The sequence below is a fragment of the Scyliorhinus torazame genome, chromosome 19 (genome assembly GCF_047496885.1).
Source record: "Scyliorhinus torazame isolate Kashiwa2021f chromosome 19, sScyTor2.1, whole genome shotgun sequence".
Classification (NCBI taxonomy): Eukaryota; Metazoa; Chordata; class Chondrichthyes; order Carcharhiniformes; family Scyliorhinidae; genus Scyliorhinus; species Scyliorhinus torazame.
In genome coordinates this window covers 140,578,710-140,602,526 of record NC_092725.1, presented here as the reverse complement: position 1 = coordinate 140,602,526, position 23,817 = coordinate 140,578,710, and the positions used below count along the sequence as shown (strand labels likewise).

The window sequence follows — 23,817 nt, the reverse complement described above, 5'->3', positions numbered from 1 at the left end:
GAAGGAGCCTCAACTGCTTCACTGGGCAAGTAATTCCAGAGATTCACAACCCTTTGGGTGAAGAAGTTCCTCCTACACTCCGTCCTAAATCTACCTCCCCTTATTTTGAGGCTATGCCCCCTAGTTCTGCTTTCCCCGACCAGTGGAAACAACCTGCCCGCATCTATCCTATCTATTCCCTTCATAATTTTATATGTCTCAATAAGATCCCCCCGCATCCTTCTAAACTCCAATGAGTACAGTCCCAGTCTACTCAACCTCTCGTCATAATCTAATCCCCTCAACTCTGGGATCAACCTAGTGAATCTCCTCTGCACTCCCTCCAGTGCCAATATGTCCTTTCTCAGGTAAGGAGACCAAAACTGAACACAATACTCCAGATGCGGCCTCACCAACACCCTATACAATTGCAGCATAACCTCACTAGTCTTGAACTCCATCCCTCTAGCAATGAAAGACAAAACTCGATTAGCCTTCTTAATCACCTGTTGCACCTGCACACCAACTTTTTGCGACTCGTGCACCAGTACACCCAGGTCCCTCTGCACAGCAGCATGTTTTAACATCTTACCGTTTAAATAATAATCCATTCTGCTGTTATTCCTTCCAAAATGGATAGCCTCACACTTGGCAACATTGAATTCCATCTGCCAGACCCTAGCCCATTCACCTAACCTATCCAAATCCTTCTGCAGACTTCCGGTATCCTCTGCACTTTTTGCTTTACCACTCATCTTAGTGTCGTCTGCAAACTTTGACAAATTGCACTTGGTCCCCAACTCCAAATCGTCTATGTAAATTGTGAACAACTGCGGGCCCAACACTGATCCTTGAGGGACCCCACTAGTTACAGGTTGCCAACCAGAGAAACACCCATTTATCCCCACTCTCTGCTTTCTGTTAGTTAACCAATCCTCTACCCATGCTACCACTTTACCCTCAATGCCATGCATTTTTAGTTTATGCAGCAGCCTTTTGTGTGGCACCTCGTCAAAAGCTTTCTGGAAATCCAGATATACCACATCCATTGGCTCCCCGTTATCTACTGCACTGGTAACATCCTCAAAATATTCTACCAAATTAGTCAGACACGACCTACCCTTTGTGAACCCATGCTGCGTCTGCCCAATGGGACAATTTCCCTCCAGGTGCCCCGCTATTTCCTCCTTAATGATAGATTCCAGCATTTTCCCTACAACCGAAGTTAAGCTTACCGGCCTAGAATTACCCGCTTTCTGCCGTCCTCCTTTTTTAAACAGTGGTGTCACGTTTGCTACTTTCCAATCCTCTGGGACCACCCCAGAGTCTAGTGAATTTTGATAAATTATCACTAGTGCGTTTACAATTTCCCTAGCCATCTCTTTTAACACTCTGGGATGCATCCCATCAGGGCCAGGAGACCTGTCTACCTTTAGCCCGATTAGCTTGCCCAATACTGCCTCCTTAGTGATTACAATCATCTCAAGGTCCTCACCTTTCATATCTTTATTTCCATCAATCACTGGCATGTTATTTGTGTCCTCCACTGTGAAGACTGACCCAAAAAACCTGTTCAGCTCCTCAGCCATTTCCCCGTCTCCTATTATTAAATCTCCCTTCTCATCTTCCAAAGGACCAATATTTACCTTAGCCACTCTTTTTTGTCTTATATATTTGTAGAAGCTTTCACTATCTGCTTTTATGTTCTGAGCCAGTTTACTTTCATAGTCTACCTTACCCTTCTTTATGGCTTTTTTAGTAGCTTTCTGTTGTCCCCTAATGACTTCCCAGTCCTCTAGTCTCCCACCAATTTTTGCCACTTTGTATGTTTTTTCCTTCAATTTGATACTCTCCCTCACCTCCTTAGATATCCACGGTCGATTTTTCCCCTTTCTACCGTCTTTCTTTTTTGTCGATATGAACCTTTTCTGAACACTGTGAAAGATCGGTCGGAAGTTTCTCCACTGTTCCTCAACTGCTTCACCATGAAGTCTTTGCTCCCAGTCTACCTTAGCTAGTTCTTCTCCCATCCCATTGTAATCGCCTTTGTTTAAGCACAAAACACTCGTGTTTAATTTTACCTTGTCATCCTCCAACTGTATTTTAAATTCCACCATATTGTGGTCGCTCCTTCCAAGAGGATCCCGAACTATGAGATCATTAATAAATCCTGCCTCATTACACAGGACCAGATCTAGGACCGCTTGTTCCCTTGTAGGTTCCATTACATACTATTCCAGGAAATTATCCCGGGCACATTCTATAAACTCCTCCTCACGGCTGCCTTTACCAACCTGGTTAAACAAATCAATATGCAGATTAAAATCTCCCATGATAACCGCTGTACCATTTCTACATGCATCCGTTATTTCTTTGCTTATTGCCTGCCCTACCATCCTGTTACTATTTGATGGCCTATAGACTACTCCTATCAGTGACCTTTTCGCCTTACTATTCATGATTTCCACCCAAATTGATTCAACCTTGTCCTCCATAGCACCAATATCATCCCTTACTATTGCCCGGATGCCATCCTTAAACAACAAAGCTACACCACCGCCCTTACCGTCCATTCTATCCTTTCGTATAGTCTGATACCCTTGGATATTTAACTCCCAGTCGTGACCATCTTTTAACCATGTTTCAGTAATGGCCACTAAATCATAGTCATTCACGATGATTTGCGGCATCAACTCATTTACCTTATCTCGTATACTCTCCCCGGGACGAACCGATGGTTCTCCCGGATCGGGGACCAAACCGAAGCCTCTACCTCACCCCTGTGGCACCTCCACTGCCCCAACATTTTCAAAGTCGCCGCCACCACCGGACTCGTGGTGTACCTAGTCGACGGGAGCGGCAGTGGTGCTGTCACCAGCGCTCCCAGACTCGTGCCCACACAGGACGCCATCTCCAGCTTCTTCCACACCGCCCCCTCCCCCTCCATTACCCACTTGTGTATCATCGCCACATTGGCAGCCCAGTAATACCCACACAGATTAGGTAACGCTAACCCTCCTCTGTCCCTACTCCGCTCCAGAAACACCCTTCTCATCCTCGTGGTCTTTTTCGCCCACACGACCCGCTCTTACTGACCCGCTTACAAAAGGCCTTGGGGATCAGGATGGGGAGGCACTGGAATATAAAAAGAAACCTCGGGAGCACCGTCATCTTCACCGACTGTACCCTACCCACCAAGGAGAGTGGCAGCATATCCCACCTTTTAAACCCCTCCATCTGCTCCACCAGCCTCGTCAAGTTAATCTTGTGTAGGGCACCCCCAGCTCCTGGCCACCTGGATCCCCGGGTACCTGGGAGGGAGGTTTTCTAGTACTCTTCGGGAGGGTTTAAACTAATTTGGCAGAGGAATGGGAACCGGATTTGTAGTCCAGCAACTAAGCTAGCCGATATTCAGGACGCCAAAGCGTGTAGTGAGGCAGTGGGGAAGGGAACACTGACAAAGGAGAGTACTTGCAGGCACGGAGATGGGTTGAAGTGTGTATACTTCAACGCAAGAAGCATCAGGAATAAGGTGGGTGAACTTAAGGCATGGATCGGTACTTGGGACTACGATGTGGTGGCCATCACGGAAACTTGGATAGAAGAGGGGCAGAAATGGTTGTTGGAAGTCCCTGGTTATAGATGTTTCAATAAGATTAGGGAGGGTGGTAAAAGAGGTGGGGGGGGTGGCATTGTTAATTAGAGATAGTATAACAGCTGCAGAAAGGCAGTTCGAGGATTATCTGCCGACTGAGGTAGTATGGTTTGAAGTCAGAAATAGGAAAGGAGCAGTCACCTTGTTAGGAGTTTTCTATAGGCCCCCCAATAGTAGCAGAGATGTGGAGGAACAGATTGGGAAACAGATTTTGGAAAGGTGCAGAAGTCACAGGGTAGTAGTCATGGGTGACTTTAACTTCCCAAACATTGAGTGGAAACTCTTTAGATCAAATAGTTTGGACGGGGTGGTGTTTGTGCAGTGTGTCCAGGAAGCTTTTCTAACACAGTATGTAGATTGTCCGACCAGAGGGGAGGCAATATTGGATTTGATACTTGGTAATGAACCAGGGCAAGTGATAGATTTGTTAGTGGGGGAGCATTTTGGAGATAGTGACCACAATTCTGTGAATTTCACTTTAATAATGGAGAGGGATAGGTGCGTGCAACAGGGCAAGGTTTACAATTGGGGGAAGGGTAAATACGATGTTGTCAGACAAGAATTGAAGTGCATAAGTTGGGAACATAGGCTGTCAGGAAAGGACACAAGTGAAATGTGGAACTTGTTCAAGGAACAGGTACTACGTGATCTTGATATGTATGTCCCTGTCAGGCAGGGAAGAGATGGTCGACTGAGGGAACCATGGTTGACAAGAGAGGTTGAATGTCTTGTTAAGAGGAAAAAGGAGACTTATGTGAGGTTGAGGAAACAAGGTTCAGACAGGGCATTGGAGGGATACAAGATAGCCAGGAGGGAACTGAAGAAAGGGATTAGGAGAGCTAAGAGAGGGCATGAACAATCTTTGGCGGGTAGGATCAAAGAAAACCCCAAGGCCTTTTACACATATGTGAGAAATATGAGAATGACTAGAGCGAGGGTAGGTCCGATCAAGGACAGTAGCGGGAGATTGTGTGTGGAGTCTGAAGAGATAGGAGAGGTCTTGAATGAGTACTTTTCTTCTGTATTTACAAATGAGAGGGGCCATATTGTTGGAGAGGATAGTGTGAAACAGACTGGTAAGCTTGAGGAAATACTTGTTAGGAAGGAAGATGTGTTGGGCATTTTGAAAAACTTGAGGATAGACAAATCCCCCGGGCCTGACGGGATATATCCAAGGATTCTATGGGAAGCAAGAGTTGAAATTACAGAGCAGTTGGCAATGATCTTTTCGTCCTCACTGTCAACAGGGGTGGTACCAGGGGATTGGAGAGTGGCGAATGTCGTGCCCCTGTTCAAAAAAGGGACTAGGGATAACCCTGGGAATTACAGGCCAGTTAGTCTTACTTCGGTGGTAGGCAAAGTAATGGAAAGGGTACTGAAGGATAGGATTTCTGAGCATCTGGAAAGACACTGCTTAATTAGGAATAGTCAGTACGGATTTGTGAGGGGTAGGTCTTGCCTTACAAGTCTTATTGAATTCTTTGAGGAGGTGACCAAGCATGTGGATGAAGGTAAAGCAGTGGATGTAGTGTACATGGATTTTAGTAAGGCATTTGATAAGGTTCTCCATGGTAGGCTTATGCAGAAAGTAAGGAGGCATGGGATAGTGGGAAATTTGGCCAGTTGGATAACGAACTGGCTAACCAATAGAGGTCAGAGAGTGGTGGTGGATGGCAAATATTCAGCTTGGATCCCAGTTACCAGTGGCGTACCGCAGGGATCAGTTCTGGGTCCTCTGCTGTTTGTGATTTTCATTAATGACTTGGATGAGGGAGTTGAAGGGTGGGTTAGTAAATTTGCAGACAATACGAAGATTGGTGGAGTTGTGATAGTGAGGAGGGCTGTTGTTGGCTGCAAAGAGACATAGATAGGATGCAGAGCTGGGCTGAGAAGTGGCAGATGGAGTTTAACCCTGAAAAGTGTAAGGTTGTCCATTTTGGAAGGACAAATATGAATGCGGAATACAGGGTTAACGGTAGAGTTCTTGGCAATGTGGAGGAACAGAGAGATCTTGGGGTCTATGTTCATACATCTTTGAAAGTTGCCTCTCAAGTGGATAGAGCTGTGAAGAAGGCCTATGGTGTGCTCGCGTTCATTAACAGAGGGATTGAATTTAAGAGCCGTGAGGTGATGATGCAGCTGTACAAAACTTTGGTAAGGCCACATTTGGAGTACTGTGTACAGTTCTGGTCGCCTCATTTTAGGAAGGATGTGGAAGCTTTGGAAAAGGTGCAAAGGAGATTTACCAGGATGTTGCCTGGAATGGAGAGTAGGTCTTACGAGGAAAGGTTGAGGGTGGTAGGCCTTTTCTCATTAGAACGGAGAAGGATGAGGGGCGACTTGATAGAGGTTTATAAGATGATCAGGGGAATAGATAGAGTAGACAGTCAGAGACTTTTTCCCCGGGTGGAACAAACCATTACAAGGGGACTTAAATTTATGGTGGAAGATATAGGGCGGATGTCAGAGGTAGGTTCTTTACCCAGAGAGTAGTGGGGGCATGGAATGCACTGCCTGTGGAAGTAGTTGAGTCGGAAACATTAGGGACCTTCAAGCAGCTATTGGATAGGTACATGGATTACGGTAGAATGATATAGTGTTGATTAATTTGTTCTTAAGGGCAGCATGGTAGCATTGTGGATAGCACAATTGCTTCACAGCTCCAGGGTCCCAGGTTCGATTCCGGCTTGGGTCACTGTCTGTGCGGAGTCTGCACATCCTCCCCGTGTGTGTGTGAGTTTCCTCCGGGTGCTCTGGTTTCCTCCCACAGTCCAAAGATATGCAGGTTAGGTGGATTGGCCATGATAAATTACCCTTAGTCTCCAAAATTGCCCTTAGTGTCGGGTGGGGTTGTTGGGTTATTGGGATAGGGTGGAGGTGTTGACCTTGGGTGGGGAGCTCTTTCCAAGAGCCGGTGCAGACTCGATGGGCCGAATGGCCTCCTTCTGCACTGTAAATTCTATGATAATGACAATGTATTTAGCCCTTGTAACTTGGCTCTTTTGGTTGCAGATTATTCAGTTTTGCCTTTTTCTGGATGTGCAGGACTCCTCCATCATTGATGATGGGATGTTGGTTGAGCCCCTCCTCTGGTTAGCTGTTTAATTATCCAAAACCATTCATGGCTGGTTGCGGTAGAATTGCAGAGCTTTGATCTGATCCTCCTGCTGCTTCTCGTGAGCTATTGTCCCTGCTTTCAGCTGCTAGATCTATTCTGAACCTGACCCATTTAGTACAAAGGCAATGCCGCACAACACAATGGATGATATCCTCAGTGTCAATAGGGAGCATTGTCTCCACAATGACTGTGTGGTGGTCTATAATAGCAATGCTGACATGGATGGATCCATCTGCGCCAAATTGGTGATGTTGAGGTTGAAGAGATTTTCCATCTAGTTGGTTCTCTTTCCACCTGAAGCAGGCCTAGTCTGGTAGGTACGTCCTTCAGGACTGTCAGCTCAGTCATTCGTGGTGCTAGGGAGCCACTCTTTGTGATGGAAAATTATGTCACCTACCCGGAGTATATTCTGTGTCCCTGTTACTCTTGATGCTTCTTCCAAGGGGTATTCAACATGAAGGAGTCATGACTCATCAGCAGAGGGAAGGTGGCAATCACCAGGACATTATCTTGTCCATGTTTGACCTGATGCCAAGATGCTCCCTCTTGAACATACACCACGGTCCCTCTGGTGGGTCTGCCCTGCCGGTGGGTAAAGATATGTGGATGAAGAGGATTGGGACATGAGCTGTATGTATGATTCAGTGAGTATGTCAATGTCAGGCTTGACTGGGCTCTGGAACAGCTCTCCTGGCATAAATCCTCAGAGTGAGGAGGATTCTGCAAATCTACTGGGCACTATGTCCTTTGTCATTTCTGGTGCTTAGGTTGATGTTCAGTGTCTTCATCTTTTTCAGCTTTTTCAGCTTTTCTGTAGCAGTTTGATGCAACGGAGTGACTTGCTAGGCCATTTCAGAGGGCCGCTAAATGTCAATCGCTTTGCGTGGGTCTGGAATCACTAATAGGACGGACCGAGTAATGTTGCTGATTTTCTCCTTGGTTCAATTGCTCTGTTTTATTACCTTTGCTCTCGAGTCGCCAGGTATCTTTATGATACTGCCACGAGGTTCAAGTCCGAGTAATGATCAATAACCCAATACACCGATTAGTAAGATTTAAATCAAAGCACATTTATTATACACCGTAATCGCTACTCATGCACAAATTCTACGTCTAAGCTACTTCTACAACTAACAGGCCTATACTTAACTTCGGACTGGCCCACCAGGTCAGGGGAACAAATGGCCTTTCGTTCGGGTTCTGAGTCTGCGGGATTCAAAGTTGGTACGGATTGGTAGCTAGGAGCGCCTATCTCGTAGCGAGCGTTGAATTAAGACTTACTTCTGTCGGTCGTCACTGCACCGGTCACGGTCAATGTTGGTTCGTGTTGCTGGGTGACCTGGGCAGGACGCAGAGGTGAAGAAGAGCGTGAAGAGAGAGCGATTTGAACTTGGGGCTTAACTCTTATAGTCCCCAGGGGCTTCCCGCCTTTCGGGGCGGACCCTGTACCTGGTCCCAAGTGATTGGACTTTGTCCCAATCGCTTGGTTCGATTTTCTCCAATACTGGAGCGGTTCCCTGATCGATGGGCAGTCTTGAGGTGCTCGTTCACCTCCTTTGTGTTGGCTCCTGCTGGCGCCGAGGAGTCTGGCTTTGCTTTGCGTGTCCAACATGTTACTTATTGTTCCCGGGGATTGCTCATCAGTATGCAGGTGGCTGCTACTTTGTTATGCTGATGGTCGCTGGTATCGATGTTGTCTGGCCTTTGCAGTGGTAAATACACAGCAAACCTGCAGCTGCTGGTTTCTGTCTTGTTGGCTGACTTTCCCACCAGCCTTTGCCGTTCGCCATTTTAAATCGGGAGTTGGCCAATTTAGGTGGCTACAGTAAGGCTGCCAGATTTCCTTCCCGAAAGGACATGAGTGAATCATATTGGTTTTTTTCAGCAATCTGGTAACCCTATGATCATTGCAAGTGAGATTAGCTGCCTATTATAGATATATGCTCCCATCCCTGTATACTTCAGAGTAACTGCATTTTAATAAAAAGGCATAGGTTTGAATGGAGATCTAATGTAGTTCATTATTTTGAGGCAATTTTCAGTCAAAGGGTGATGATTAGAAAACACTTATTTTTTTTCAGTCGTTAATAAAATGTATGGGCTATCTGTCAGTTGGGAGTTTTTCTTTTGTAAAATAGGTGTATATTGTAAACTGGTAAAGTAAATAACTAATGTAAACAACATATTCTGGAAATGCTCAGCAGGTCAGGCTCTCTCTCTCTCTCTCTGCATGGATGCTGCGAGTTTTGCCATGTATTTCTAGCATTGTCTGTTTATATTTCAGATTTCCAGCATCCGTGCTATTTTGCCTTTTGAATTAAGTTTGAATTGTGGTTTGGGTTAGTGCATAAGTATCATTGTCAGCTGTAAAGTACAGAAACTGACTTCAGTTAGCGTGGATTCAATCAGCTGAATGACTTTCCTTTCTACTATAATGACGAAACTGCCAGCTCCTTGTCTTAACGGTAACACCAAAGTGTTACTGGGGGAGATGGGAATGATGAAGAAAGCTGGGAAGTTGGCAGCAGAGCGAGAATTCCGAATTTGGCTCATGCATTACAGCCTGAGGTTCAGATATGCTACATCTATCTCTGATCAGCGATAGGATATTGTAGACTTATTTGCTGGGTGATAGGGAATCCTGGCTCTCTCTCACCTAATGCATGCTCGAGCCTATCTATGCTCTATAACATCACAGATGTGGCTAGGATGAAAGTCTTTTGTGTCATTTCATGATTGCGTCACAAGACTCAACAACACTTAAGGGAGTTGAAAAATCTTTGTGTAAAGTATTCTTTTATTGCCCTCCGCTCAGTCCAGGCAAGAGATGCGCAAATATCAACTTTGCTCAGTTGGTAGTACTTAGCAAGTCAGAAAGCATTGGGTTCAAGCCAAGCTCCGGAACAGAATATTTAATCTGTGAAGTTAAATCTTTCTGATGAAACCTGAAACCAAGATCTCATTCACTGGTTCAGTGATAGGAAAGAAATAATTTGGCCCTGCTATTTTTAAAAAAAAGCAAAACCTTCTTCTGGTGTCCTTGTCAAGATTTCTCATTGAACAAATACAAACTATTTGTGGGTCATTGCAGTTTGAGGAACTGTGCTGTGTGTTTTGGTACATCCCGGGGGTAAGGTGCCATGTAAATCAGTTGTTTCATGCTCCAGTTATGGTTCCAGACTTGATTATGCAGCAGAGTCAATTCAGTATGATATTTATGGTACAAAACACTGACCCTCTGATCCAATTTCACCGATTCTACAGAGGAATACTCTGAGGGAGCTCTTGGCCATGGAGTGAAGCTCTGTTGGCTCCAGTTTAATAGCTGGAACCGAAACAACAGCCTGGAATACAATATTCATCTTTCTGTGCAGTGAAAACTCTTCACTATTGCTGTGAGTGTGAATCAGACATCTCAGCTAGACCACGAGCTCCAGTAAATGGATTTAGTGCATTTATGTTCATTATCCATTCTGCTTAGTCGGTGCTCCTTATTTCTTTGAAATGCTGAATGCTGTTCAGTGTATACTTGTGATTAAAATTTTGTTTGCTCATTAAGGTAATCTGGCCATCATAAGTTAGGTGGTAGTTGTCGGTCCCTCAATTGCTTAATCTGGAGGCATAATAATCAGATAACATATATCATATTGGCTCTGGTCAATAATTTATAAAGAAGCAAACTCCCCCCCCCCCCCCCCCCCCCCCCCCCCCCCCCCCCCCCATGAAGATGTCATTTTACTTGCCAAGGAATCATTCAGCTTGGCCTCTGAACCTGGAAACTTCAGTAACAGATGACTAGTGCCACATACCCAATCAGGATTGAAGTTTATAGGTTTGGAAAGGAAGAAATACTGGTCTATATTGTTCCCTTTGGAGCTGCTTGCTGATGCAATCTTTAGTTAACCTCATAACATAAGAACTAGGAGCAGGAGTAGGCCACCTGGCCCCTCGAGCCTGCTCCATCATTCAATGAGATCATGGCTGATCTTTTGTGGACTCAGCTCCACTTTCCGGCCCGAACACCATAACCCTTAATCCCTTTATTCTTCAAAAAACTATCTATCTTTATCTTAAAAACATTTAATGAAGGAGTCTCTACTGCTTCACTGGGCAAGGAATTCCATAGATTCACAACCCTTTGGGTGAAGAAGTTCCTCCTAAACTCAGTCCTAAATCTACTTCCCCTTACTTTGAGGCTATACCCCCTAGTTCTGCTTTCACCCGCCAGTGGAAACAACCTGCCCGCATCTATCCTATCTATTCCCTTCATAATCTTATATGTTTCTATAAGATCCCCCCTCATCCTTCTAAATTCCAACGAGTACAGTCCCAGTCTACTCAACCTCTCCTCGTAATCCAACCCCTTCAGCTCTGGGATTAACCTAGTGAATCTCCTCTGCACACCCTCCAGTGCCAGTACGTCCTTTCTCAAGTAAGGAGACCAAAACTGAACACAATACTCCAGGTGTGGCCTCACTAACACCTTATACAATTGCAGCAATGAAGGACAAAATTCCATTTGCCTTCTTAATCACCTGTTGCACCTGTAAACCAACTTTTTGCGACTCATGCACTAGCACACCCAGGTCTCTCTGCACAGCAGCATGTTTTAATATTTTATCATTTAAATAATACTCCCTTTTGCTGTTATTCCTACCAAAATGGATAACCTCACATTTGTCAACATTGTATTCCATCTGCCAGACCCTAGCCCATTCACTTAACCTATCGAAATCCCTCTGCAGACTTCCAGTATCCTCTGCACTTTTTGCTTTACCACTTATCTTAGTGTCGTCTGCAAACTTGGACACTTTGCCCTTGGTCCCCAACTCCAAATCATCGATGTAAATTGTGAACAGTTGTGGGCCCAACACTGATCCCTGAGGGACACCACTAGCTACTGATTGCCAACCAGAGAAACACCCATTAATCCCCACTCTTTGCTTTCTATTAATTAACCAATCCTCTATCCATGCTGCTACTTTCCCCTTAATGCCATGCATCTTTATCATATGCAACAACCTTTTGTGTGGCACCTTGTCAAAGGCCTTCTGGAAATCCAGATATACCACATCCATTGTCTCCCCGTTATCTACCGCACTGTTAACGTCCTCAAAACATTCCACTAAATTAGTTAGGCACGACCTGCCCTTTATGAACCCATGCTGCGTCTGCCCAATGGGACAATTTCCATCCAGATGCCTCGCTATTTCTTCCTTGATGATAGATTCCAGCATCTTCCCTACTACCGAAGTTAAGCTCACAGGCCCATAATTACCCGCTTTCTGCCTACCTCCTTTTTTAAACAGTGGTGTCATGTTTGCTAATTTCCAATCCGCCGGGACCACCCCAGAGTCTAGTGAATTTTGGTAAATAATCACTAGTGCATTTGCAATTTCCCTAGCCATCTCTTTTAGCACTCTGGGATGCATTCCATCAGGTCCAGGAGACTTGTCTACCTTTAGCCCCATTAGCTTGCCCATCACTACCTCCTTGGTGATAACAATCCTCTCAAGGTCCTCACCTGTCATAGCCTCATTTCCATCAGTCACTGGCATGTTATTTGTGTCTTCCACTGTGAAGACCGACCCAAAAAACCTGTTCAGTTCCTCAGCCATTTCCTCATCTCCCATTATTAAATCTCCCTTCTCATCCTCTAAAGGACCAATATTTACCTTAGCCACTCTTTTTTGTTTTATGTATTTGTAGAAACTTTTACTATCTGTTTTTATATTCTGAGCAAGTTTACTCTCATAATCTATCTTACTCTTCTTTATAGCTTTTTTAGTAGCTTCCTTCAATTTGATACTCTCCCTTATTTCCTGAGATATCCACGGTCGATTTTCCCTCTTTTTACCGTCCTTCCTTTTTGTTGGTATAAACCTTTGCTGAGCACTGTGAAAAATCACTTGGAAGGTTCTCCACTGTTCCTCAACTGTTTCACTATAAAGTCTTTGCTCCCAGTCTACCTTAGCTAGTTCTTCTCTCATCCCATTGTAATCTCCTTTGTTTAAGCACAAAACACTAGTGCTTGATTTTACCTTCTCACCCTCCATCTATATTTTAAATTCCACCATATTGTGATCGCTCCTTCCGAGAGGATCCCTAACTATGAGATCCTGAATCAATCCTGTCTCATTACACAGGACCAGATCTAGGACCGCTTGTTCCCTCGTAGGTTCCATTACATACTGTTCGAGGAAACTATCGCGGATACATTCTATAAACTCCTCCTCAAGGCTGCCTTGACCGACCTGGTTAAACCAATCAACATGTAGATTAAAATCCCCCATGATAACTGCTGTACCATTTCTACATGCATCTGTTATTTCTTTGTTTATTGCCTAATGTTACTATTTGGTGGCCTATAGATTACTCCTATCAGTGACTTTTTCGCCTTACTATTCCTGATTTCCACCCAAATGGATTCAACCTTATCCTCCATAGCACCGATGTCATCCCTTACTGTTGCCCGGATGTCATCCTTAAATAACAGAGCTACACCACCTCCCTTACCATCCACTCTGTCCTTCCGAAAAGTTTGATACCCTCGGATATTTAACTCCCAGTCGTGACCATCCTTTAACCCTGTTTCAGTAATGGCCACTAAATCATAGTCATTCACGATGATTTGCGCCATCAACTTATTTACCTTAATCCGAATACTACGAGCATTCAGGTAAAGTACACTTATGTTGGCTTTTTTCCCTCTGTTCTGAATCTTAACACCTCGATCGGTAAACTCTCCTAAGTTATATTTCCTCTTAACCTTTCTCCTAATTTTCCTTGTCGTTGAACACATATCTTCATGTCACAACCTGCCGCGTCGCTTACCATTAATGTTTTCACTTCCCGTTTTATTTCTTTTAGTATTCCTGGTCCTATTCACTGAGCTCCCCTCAGTCACTGTACCTTGTACTGTCGCCCTTTTCGATTTTTGACTATGGCTTCTCTGCCTTACACTTTCCCCCTTACTGCATTTTATTTCTGTCCCTGTTTTACTACCTTCCAACTTCCTGCATCGGTTCCCATCCCCCTGCCACATTAGTTTAAACTCTCCCCAACAGCTCTAGCAAACACCCCCCCAGGACATCGGTTCCAGTCCTGCCCAGGTGCAGACAGTCCGGTTTGTTCTGGTCCCACCTCCCCCAGAACCGGTTCCAATGTCCCAGGAATTTGAATCCCTCCCTCTTGCACCATCTCTCGAGCCACGCATTCATCCTCTCTATCCTGACATTCCTACTCTGACTAGCTCGTGGCACTGGTAGCAATCCTGAGATGACTACCTTTGAGGTCCGACTTTTTAGTTTAACTCCTAGCTCCCTAAATTCAGCTTGTAGGACCTCATCCCGTTTTTTACCTATATCGTTGGTGCCTATGTGCACCACGACAGCTGGCTGTTCACCCCCCCCAGAATGTCCTGCAGCCGCTCCGAGACATCCTTGACCCTTGCACCAGGGAGGCAACATACCATCCTGGAGTCTCGATTGCGTCCGCAGAACCGCCTGTCTATTCCCCTTACAATTGAGTCCCCTATCACTATAGCCCTGCCATTCTTCTTCCTGCCCAGCTGCGCAGCAGAGCCAGCCACGGTGCCATGAACCTGGCTGCTGCTGCCTTCCCCTGATGAGCCATCTCCCTCAACAGTATCCAAAGCGGTATATCTGTTTTGCAGGGAGATGACCGCAGAGGACACCTGCATTGCCTTCCTACTCTTGCTTTGTCTTTTGGTCACCCATTTTCTATCTCCCTCAGTACCTTTCACCTGCGGTGTGACCAACTCGCTAAACGTGCTATCCACGACGTCCTCAGCATCGTGGTGCTCCAAAGTGAGTCCATCCGCAGCTCCAGAGCCGTCAAGCGGTCAAACAGGGACTGCAACTGGACACACTTCTTGCACGTGAAGGAGCCAGGGGCAGTGGAGCTCCCACATCGCACATGAGGAGCATGACACGGGTCTGAGATCTCCTGCCATGTCTTAAACCTTCGGTTAACTTCAAAACTACAATTTCAACCAAAAAAACAACAAAGAAAAAATAAATAAATATACCAATGAAAAGAAACAGAAAAACAGAAACTCTACTTACCAGTCACTTACCAGGGATAAAAAGCACTTCCTCCCCACCCAGCTTCGAATTCCCACCTAGATTCAAATTCCCAAACTCATACTTAGCTATGTCTCACTCCTGGCTCTGTCTTCTCTGGCTCACTGGGAGAACTCTCATATGTGTTAAATATGAAGACCTAGAATAATGTGTCTCCATGGAAGAGAAGAATTTTGAAATTATAATATTGCCTGCTAGGCAGAATTTTTTTGAAAATTAACCTAGGCATTTGGGAGGCAAAAGGGTGAAAGAGAGAGGATTGACCATAAAAAATAGGAACAGGAGGAGGCCGTTCAGCCACTCGAGCCTACTCCGCCATTCAATAGGATCATGGCTGATCAGACATTCCTCACGTGCACTTTCCTGCCTTCCCGTAACCCTCGATTCCTTACTGATCAAGAATCTGTCTCTCTCGGCTGTAAATATATACAAGGACTCTGCCTCCACAGCTCTCTGTGGCAAAGAGTTCCAAAGACACTCAACCCTCTGAGAGAGGAAATTCTTCCTCATCTCAGTCTTAGATTGGCACCCCTTTATTCTGAGACTCTGCCCTCTGGTCCGAGACTCTCCCATGAGGGGAAACACCCTCTTCCCCTGTCAAGCTCCTTTGGTTATAGCTCTTTCATTTCCTTCCTCCAAGTCATTAATGAAATGAAATGAAATAAAAATCGCTTATTGTCACAAGTAGGCTTCAAATGAAGTTACTGTGAAAATCCCCTAGCTGCCATCTTCCGGCGTCTGTTCGGGGAGGCTGGTACGGGAATTGAACCGTGCTGCTGGCCTGCCTTGGTCTGCTTTAAAAGCCAGCTATTTAGCCCTGTGCTAAACCATTATGTTCTCAGTACTGACCCCTGTGGAACCCATCTGGTTACAGCTGGCCAACCTGGAAAAAAACCCTTATCCCAACTCGCTGTTTGCTGCCCATCAGCCAATTCTCTATCCATGCCAATATACTACCTTCAACACCATGAGCTCTTATTTTATGAGTTAACCTTTTGTGAGGCATCTTGTCGAGTGCCTTCTGGAAGTCCAAATACTTAAAAACTAAATTCAATTAAGGGGCAATTTAGGGTGGCCAATCCACCTACCCTGCACATCTTTGGGTTGTTGGGGTGAGCCCCATGCAGACACGGGGAGAATGTGCAAACTCCACACAGACAATGACCCGGGGTTGGGATTGAACCTGGGTCCTCGGCGTCACGAAGCAGCAGTGCTAACCACTGCGCCACTGTGCCATCTCTGAAAGTCCAAATGCAATACATCTAATGGTTCCCCTCAGGTTGACCCTACCTAGAGAACTCGAATAAATTAGTCAGATACGATTCCCTTTTCATGAAGCCATGCTGACTCTGCTTGATTCGGTTATTATCTTTCAAATATGCTGCTATTACTTAATAATTGATTCCAACATTTTTTCAACAATGGATGTTAGGCGAATTGGCGAATTTTTGGAAAATTGCAACCAATGCATCTACAATCTCTGTAGCTACTTCTGTTAGGATCTTAGGATGTAAGCCATCAGGCTCAGGGCACTTATCTGTCTTTAGTCCCATTATTTGGCTAATATTACGTCTCTAGTGATGGTGAAGGTATGTTATTCCCGGGATTCTTCCGGGTGCTCTGGTTTCCTCCCACAGGTCCCGAAAACGTGCTGTTAGGTGAATTGGACATTCTGAATTCTCCCCCCCGTGTTCCCGAACAGGCGGCGGAATGTGGCGACTAGGGGCTTTTCACAGTAACTTCATTGCAGTGTTAATGTAAGCCTACTTGTGACACTAATAAAGATTATTATTATTATTAATGGGATGTTTGTAGTATCTTCCACTGTAAAGACTGATGCAAAATGTTTAACTCCTCTGTCATTTCCTTATTCCCCATAACTACCTCCCCAGATTCGTTTTCTAAGGGGCCTATGTTCACTTTGACCTCTCTCTTTTTTACATACCTAAAGAAGCTCTTATTGTCAGTTTTTATATTCCTCGCTAGTTTGCCCTCGTAGTTATATTTCTCTCTATTTTTTAGTTCTCTTTTGCTGGATTCTGAATATATCCCAGTCTTCGGGACTATCAGTGAGTTTTGCCTCCTTATATGCTTTTCTTTCAACTTAATACTCTCTTTAACTTCCCAGGTTAGCCATGGTTGGTTTATCTCTCTCTTAGAATTGTTCCTCCTTACTGGGATATATTTTGCTGAGAGTAATGAATTAACTCCTTAAATGTTTGCCATTGCTTTTTTACTGTCTTTCCTGCTAACCTATTTACCCAGTCCACAACTAACTCTATCCTCATTTCATGTAGTTCCCTTTATTTAAGTTAAACACAGTTGTTTCCAACCCAAGTTTCTCACTCTCATACTGAATATTACATTCCATCATGTTATGATCACTACTTCCGAGGGCATCTTTTACTCTGAGGCCATTTATTAAACCTGCGTTATTATCCATTACCAGATTCAAGAAAGCCTGTCCCCTGGTTGACTCCATATTGCTTTAGGAAACTATCCCTAATGCACTCTATGACTTTGTTGATATAGCTATCCTTTCCAACTTGATTAACCCAATAAACATGAAGATTACAGTCACCCATTATTTTTGCTCAATTCTTTTTACGTTTTCATATTATTTGTTGATTTATACCCTTTCCTCCAGTGTGGCTAATATTTGGGGGTCTATGCAATACTCCAACCAATGTCTTCTTTCCCATGCTTTTTTTACCTCCATCCAAATGGACTCTACATCATTCGGATCTATATTGTCTCTCACAACTGTCCTCATTTAATCTTTTATTAACAGTGCTACCCCACCACCTTTTCCTTCTCTTCTGTCCTTCCGAAAGGTTAAATATCCCTGAGTATTAAGTTCCCAGTTTTGATCTCCTTGTAGCAATGTTTCCGTAATGGTTATGAGATCATATCCATTTACCTCGATTTGTGCCACCAGTTTGTCTATCTTATTCGGAGTGCTTCATGCATTCAGATACAAAGCCTTTAGACTTGCCTTTTTGCCATTTTTAATCATCCTAACTTTTCTTTGTACTGTGGCCCTATTTGTCTCTCTCTCTTGATTACCCCGTCTACTGTTTTTACATTTTACTCATCTTTTATTACTGTCTTTGTTTCTCTTTCCCATTGTCACCCTGCTTAGGTTCCCAACCCCCTGACGTTCTTGTTTTAGCCCTCCCAAACCACACTAACAAATACTTATCCTACGACATTAGTCCCAGTCCTGCCCAGGTGTAACCTGTTCAGTTTGTTCCAGTTCCACCTCCTCCAGAACTGGTCCCAATGTCCCAGGAATCTGAAACCCTCCCCTTCACATTGCCCTTCCAGCCATTCCAGTATCTATTCGATATATCCCGCTTTCTCTCCCTGACTAGCATGTGGCACTGGTAGTATTACTGAGATAACTACCTTTGAGGTCCTACTTTTCAACTTACTTCCTAGCTCCCTATATTCAGCATTTAGGACTTCATCCCTTTTTTACCTATATATTTGGATTTGATACTGATGTGCACCATGGCCACTGGTTGTTCGCCCCTCTCCCTCTAGAATGTCCTGTAGCCGCTGTGAGAAATCCTTGACGCTGGCACCAGGGAGGCAATATACCATCCTAAAGTGTAATTTGCAGCCACAGAAACATTCCCCTTACATTTGAATCCCTTACTATTGCATGCCCATGCTTTTTACTCCTCCCCTGTGCTACTGTGATGCAATGGAATTGGCTGGTGCTGCTTTCCCCTTAGGCCGTTCCCCTCAACAGTATCCAAAGTGATATATCCGTTTTGCATGGGAATAGCCACAGGAGATTCCTGCACTGCCTGCCTAGTCCTCTTGCACTGCTTGGTGGTCACCCATTCCCTTCCTGCCTGTGGACTCTTAGCCTACAGTGCAACCACCTGCCTATGCGTGCTATCCATGATATTCTCTGCCTTGCGGATGCTCCACAGAGTCCCCAGCCGCCAGTCCAGCTCCAAATCCCGGGCTTCCAGGAGCTGTAGCTGGAGACGTTTCCTGCACACATGCTGGCCCCTGGGCACTGGAAACACGCCCGGCTTCCTACATAGAGCAGGAGGAGCAAACCACGGCTTCAAGCTCTCCTGACATAACTTACCCACTTTGAATTAAACCTTTTAAAGGACTCTTAAAATCAAACCTACTTTCTTCCTTTGACCTCGTTAATACAGATATAGCCCTTCCAAACTGTAAACCAATGCTGTTAGGGAGAGGGTCATCTGGGATATTGACCTAGCAATAGTGAAGGAACGATGATATATTTAAAAATCAGGATAGTGTGTTACTGGAGGGAAACGTCCAGGTGGTGGTGTCCGCATGTATCTGCTGCCCTTATCCTTCTAGATGGTAGTGGCTGTGTGTTTGGATGATGCTGTATGAAGATCCTTGGTGAGTTCCTGAAGTGCATCTTGTATATGGTACACACTGCTGCCACGGTGAGTTGATTGAGGAGGGAGTGGATGTTTGTGGATGGGGTGCCAATCAAACGGCTGCTCTGTCTTGGATGAAGTCAAGCCTTTTGAGTGTTGTTGGAGCTGCACTCATTAAGGAAAGTGGATTGTATTCCATTGCATCCTGACTTGTGCCTTGTAAACTGTGGACAGGTTTTGGGGAGTCAGGAGGTGAGTTACTTGATGCAAGATTCCTAGCATGTGGCCTGCTCTTGTAGCCACAATATTTATGTAGCTGGTCCAGTTCAGATTCTGGTCAATGGTAATCCTCAGGATGATAATAGTGGAGGATTCAGCGATTGTAATGCCGTTGAATGTTAAAAGGCAATGGTTAGATTCTCTTTTGTTGGAGATGGTATTACAAATGGAGGATTTTAGGAAAATTGGCTTCTAAATATTGGGGCAATTTATGGCCTGGGGTTATAGTAAGTTTGACTGCAGTGGGCATGTTTTTAAAAAGGATTTTGTTTTGCAGGGCTTGGGTGATCTTAGGAGCCAAAAGGTGAAATTGACCAAAGGAATGTGTTTTTCAGTCTGGGCTAATGCACTGTGCTTTGACTGGGGGATGTCTGGGGAGTTAATGTGCTTTTACTCTGCAGAGTTCATTTGCTTTTCAGCTTGGGGAGATGATTTCATTGTTGAGTGTAGCTGAGGGATGTAGAGACACAATTTGGAAAAGCTGAGGAGAGGAGTTGAAGTCTGACCTGTTTGACATTGAGTCCACTATCCTTCACAGTAGGATAGCTAGAAAAAAAGTAATAATATTTAAAGCAGAGCAGTCCTGCCTAAAGACCAGGAAGAAACTGAAACACACCAGGTGAACCAGCTTTTTGAAGATATTCAGCCAGAGTCTGAAGGGGTTCTGACCAGAGCCACATCAGTTCTGTAAAGCAAGTATTATTCTATGTCATGCTGAATATAAGATGGATTTAGAGCTGCTTGTTCCTTGTTGTTTAATGGGGAATTGAGTAGTAGTGTTTAAGAGGTAATTGTAAACTGTTCTTTTCAGGTAAGAAGTTAAAGAGTTTAATATTGTATTCCTAATCAAATTTTGTTTTAAAAATACCAAATCACTTTCTTCCTGCAATCACTCATTTTTCCCACACCGTCTTAACTGTCCAACATCCTAGCCACTGTTGGGATCTGGTCTGGGATCATAATAATGGGCATTGCCTAGCATTTAATTGTGTGGCCTGAATTTTACTTGCCACTTAGCAACCCAAGCATGGACATCGTACAGACCTTGCTGCATTTGGACATGGACTGATTTGGTATCTGAGGAGCTGTGAATGATGCTGCACATTGTGTAATCATCAGCGGACATCCCCACTTCTGACATTATGATGGAAGGAAGGTAATTGAAACAGCTGAAGATGGCTGGGTCTCAAACACTCCCCTGAGGAATTCCTGCAATGATGTTCTGGACCTGAGACGATTGACCTCCAGCAACCACGACCATCTTCCTTTTTGCTAGGTATGACTCGAACCAGTGGAGAGTTTTCCCATTGATTCCTGTTTTACCAGGGATCCTGGATGCCATACTCATTTAATTTTTGATTCCAGATTTGTATTGATTTAATTCAAATTCTACTATCTGCTGTGGTGAGTTTGAACCTGGGTGCCCAGAGCATCCCTGGGTCTCTGGATTAATAGTCCAGCGACAATACCATTCTGCCACTGCCTCCCTTAAAGGCTGAGATTTTAGATAAATCTTAAGAATAATGTTTATCACTCTGTTTGAAGCACTGCTTGACCAGTGGAATGTGAAGCAATGGACTTGGATACATGCCTCATTTTAGGATTCATTTTCTCTGTCTGTCACTCTGTGGAAAATCTATTAAGTCTAAAATTTAGTAGAACCTTCTTGTCGTTGGTGATTGGATTCAGGTATGTCCAGTTTCAAAAGAAAATCCTGCGATTTAATATGTCAGCTTAGCCGGGCTTAGCCGGTAGCCCTCTCACATCTGAGTCCGAAAGTTATGAATTCAAGTCCCACTCTAAGGGTGAAATTTTCCGATCGGAAGTCTAAGTTTGGTGGCAAGCGCAGAAGTGGGAGTGATTCCCACAACATGGACGGGATAGCAAGCCATGAGAGAACTTGCATGGTCATTAAATATGCATCTGTGCAGGCTTTGCTGATTAAGAACAAAGAACAAAGAAAAGTACAGCACAGGAACAGGCTCTTTGGTCCTCCAAGCCCGTGCCGACCATGCTGCCCGACTAAACTACAATCTCCTACACTTCCTGGGACCGTATCCCTCTGTTCCCATCCTATTCATGTATTTGTCAAGATGCCCCTTAAATGTCACTATCGTCCCTGCTTCCACCACCTCCTCCGGCAACGAGTTCCAGGCATCCATTACCCTCTGTGTAAAAAACTTGTCTCGTACATCTCCTCTGAACCTTCTTGCATGGGGCTAGATAGGAAGTCACCATTTTATGGGCAGGAAGTTCCAGGCATCATATTTAAAAGGCATCCAGTCAACCATTAACTCACTGCAGCCAGGATGTCTGGATTACTTGTTCAGCATGTCATTGAGAAGAAAACAACATGTGGCCCTTCGGTTCAGCGAAGCCTCCTTGCAGACTCTCCGTGCTGTCTCGGAAAGGTGCTGTTTCCCCAGGATAGAAGCAGGGGGCCCTGTCGACTGACCGCGACCACCTGAATGGAGGTCGCAGCGGAGGTTAGCACCCATTGGACCCAGTGCAGAAATGCCCAGCAATATCACAAGAGGATGAATGATCTGCCGCACTTTTCTAGGGTATGTGCACCATCTACTGTCACTGCAAATTGACAATCTTATAATGGCATCAGGCAGTGTAAGTGTGTGCATTCACAGGTATGTCACCCAAGGGTTTGGATTGCATCACATCTTCTCTGAACCTTCTTGCAAGGGGCTAGATAGGAAGTCACCATTTTATGGGCAGGAAGTTCCAGGCATCATATTTAAAAGGCATCCAGTCAACCATTAACTCACTGCAGATGGGACATCTGCATTGTGTGCCAACCACTTCATACTCTCAGTTGTACATCAGTTGCAGGACAACCTGCTACTTTACTGCTTGATGGAGAGGGCTCAGCAACTGCCATAGACATGCATGCTCCTGAACTCATCCAATCATTGGCATGACAGTCAATCCTTCTGTCTTTCTTTAGGGGAAGAATGCCCACAACAAGCACTCGTGCCACCCCTCCCCCAATCCCCCATTCCCCCCTCACACACACGCACACACTTTCCTGGACACTCTGTTCCCCCTTCTTCCCCTGCCCATCTTAATGGACACACTTTCCCACCTCTTCTGCCTTTGCCTGCCTCCCTGGTGCAGCCTTGGTGCAGTTTTTGCTACTGGCACCTGATATGAGTGAAGCTATGAGCAGTGCCCAAGGAGACAAAAGTAACATCCACTCACTTTAATGTCATGGAAGAAGTGAAGCTCGCCAGTTGCATGCCAATGTTTTACATACGATCATAAAAAATTAACCTTCTCATTTTGACGTGGAACATAATTCTGATGAGGAGGCCTTTTGATGAGCATGCAGGAGGGCTTCCCAACATTATACATCGGGAAGCTTGAACCCCCTTTAAACCATCTTTAGAGTCCTGAGCATTTAATTCCAAAAGTTAATTCCAATGCTGGGTAACTGATTTTTGGCCTCATGCCAAATTCTGTTTCCCCACTGTCACACTGACCGCCGTTGGCAGGACCGGGAGATTTCTTTCACGGCTTGAGCACAAATATCTAGGATGATGCTCTAGTACAGTGAGAAGGGAGTACCTAACTGTCAGATGAAATGTTACATCAAGGTCTTATCCAACCTCTCAGGTGGACTTAACAGATCTCGTATCACTATTTCAAGAAGACCAGAGTTATCCCTGTTTTCCTGCCCATTATATAACTGTCAATTGACATCCCAAAAATAAGCCATCTGGTTATTATCACATTGCTCTTTGAGGGAACTTGCTGTGTGCTAATAGGTTGCTGCATTACAACAGTGATTACATTTCAAGAGTACTTCATTGCCCGTAAAGCGCTTTGGGATGTCTTTTGCTCATGAAAAGTACTATATAAATACAAGTAAATATTTTTCTTGTAACTTTACCTGTATATGATATCACAAGTTGCCAATGTGCTCAGAAACTATTCTTGCAATTGTTGTTAACATACTATATTACTTTGACTACCTCTGTAATCCTGAATTTTTGTGTATTAGGGCCAGGAGTGGAGCTGACTCAAAGTTCTTCTGCAGATGTCATTGTTGTCCAGCCTGCACAATCTGTTGAAAACTACACTTCAAAACCTGCTCTCTTTCCAGAAAATGAGTCTGACTCTACCTTGGGAGTTGAATCAGGAGACAATGCCTTTGTGGAACAAGTGGCAACAGAAAAGGGAAAGCATGTAAGTTTACTATTGAATTTAAGAAAATGGATAACTGAAAAAAAAATTAAAATGCAGACTACTAAGAAATCCCTTAATTGATTGGTCCAGTAGGACAGAGGT

General features: G+C 44.5%; 1 protein-coding gene across 5 annotated transcripts in view; it reads left to right on the top strand.

Moving 5' to 3' along the window:
* The window catches only part of LOC140396561 (coiled-coil domain-containing protein 91-like), a 266,598-nt gene that overhangs the window by 55,855 nt on the left and 186,926 nt on the right, over window positions 1–23,817 (top strand). For all 5 annotated transcript variants that reach the window (XM_072485328.1, XM_072485327.1, XM_072485326.1 and 2 more), the window contains exon 4: window positions 23,531–23,715. In XM_072485328.1, the coding sequence (XP_072341429.1) occupies window positions 23,531–23,715 (185 nt within the window). The remainder of the gene's footprint in view (window positions 1–23,530; window positions 23,716–23,817) is intronic.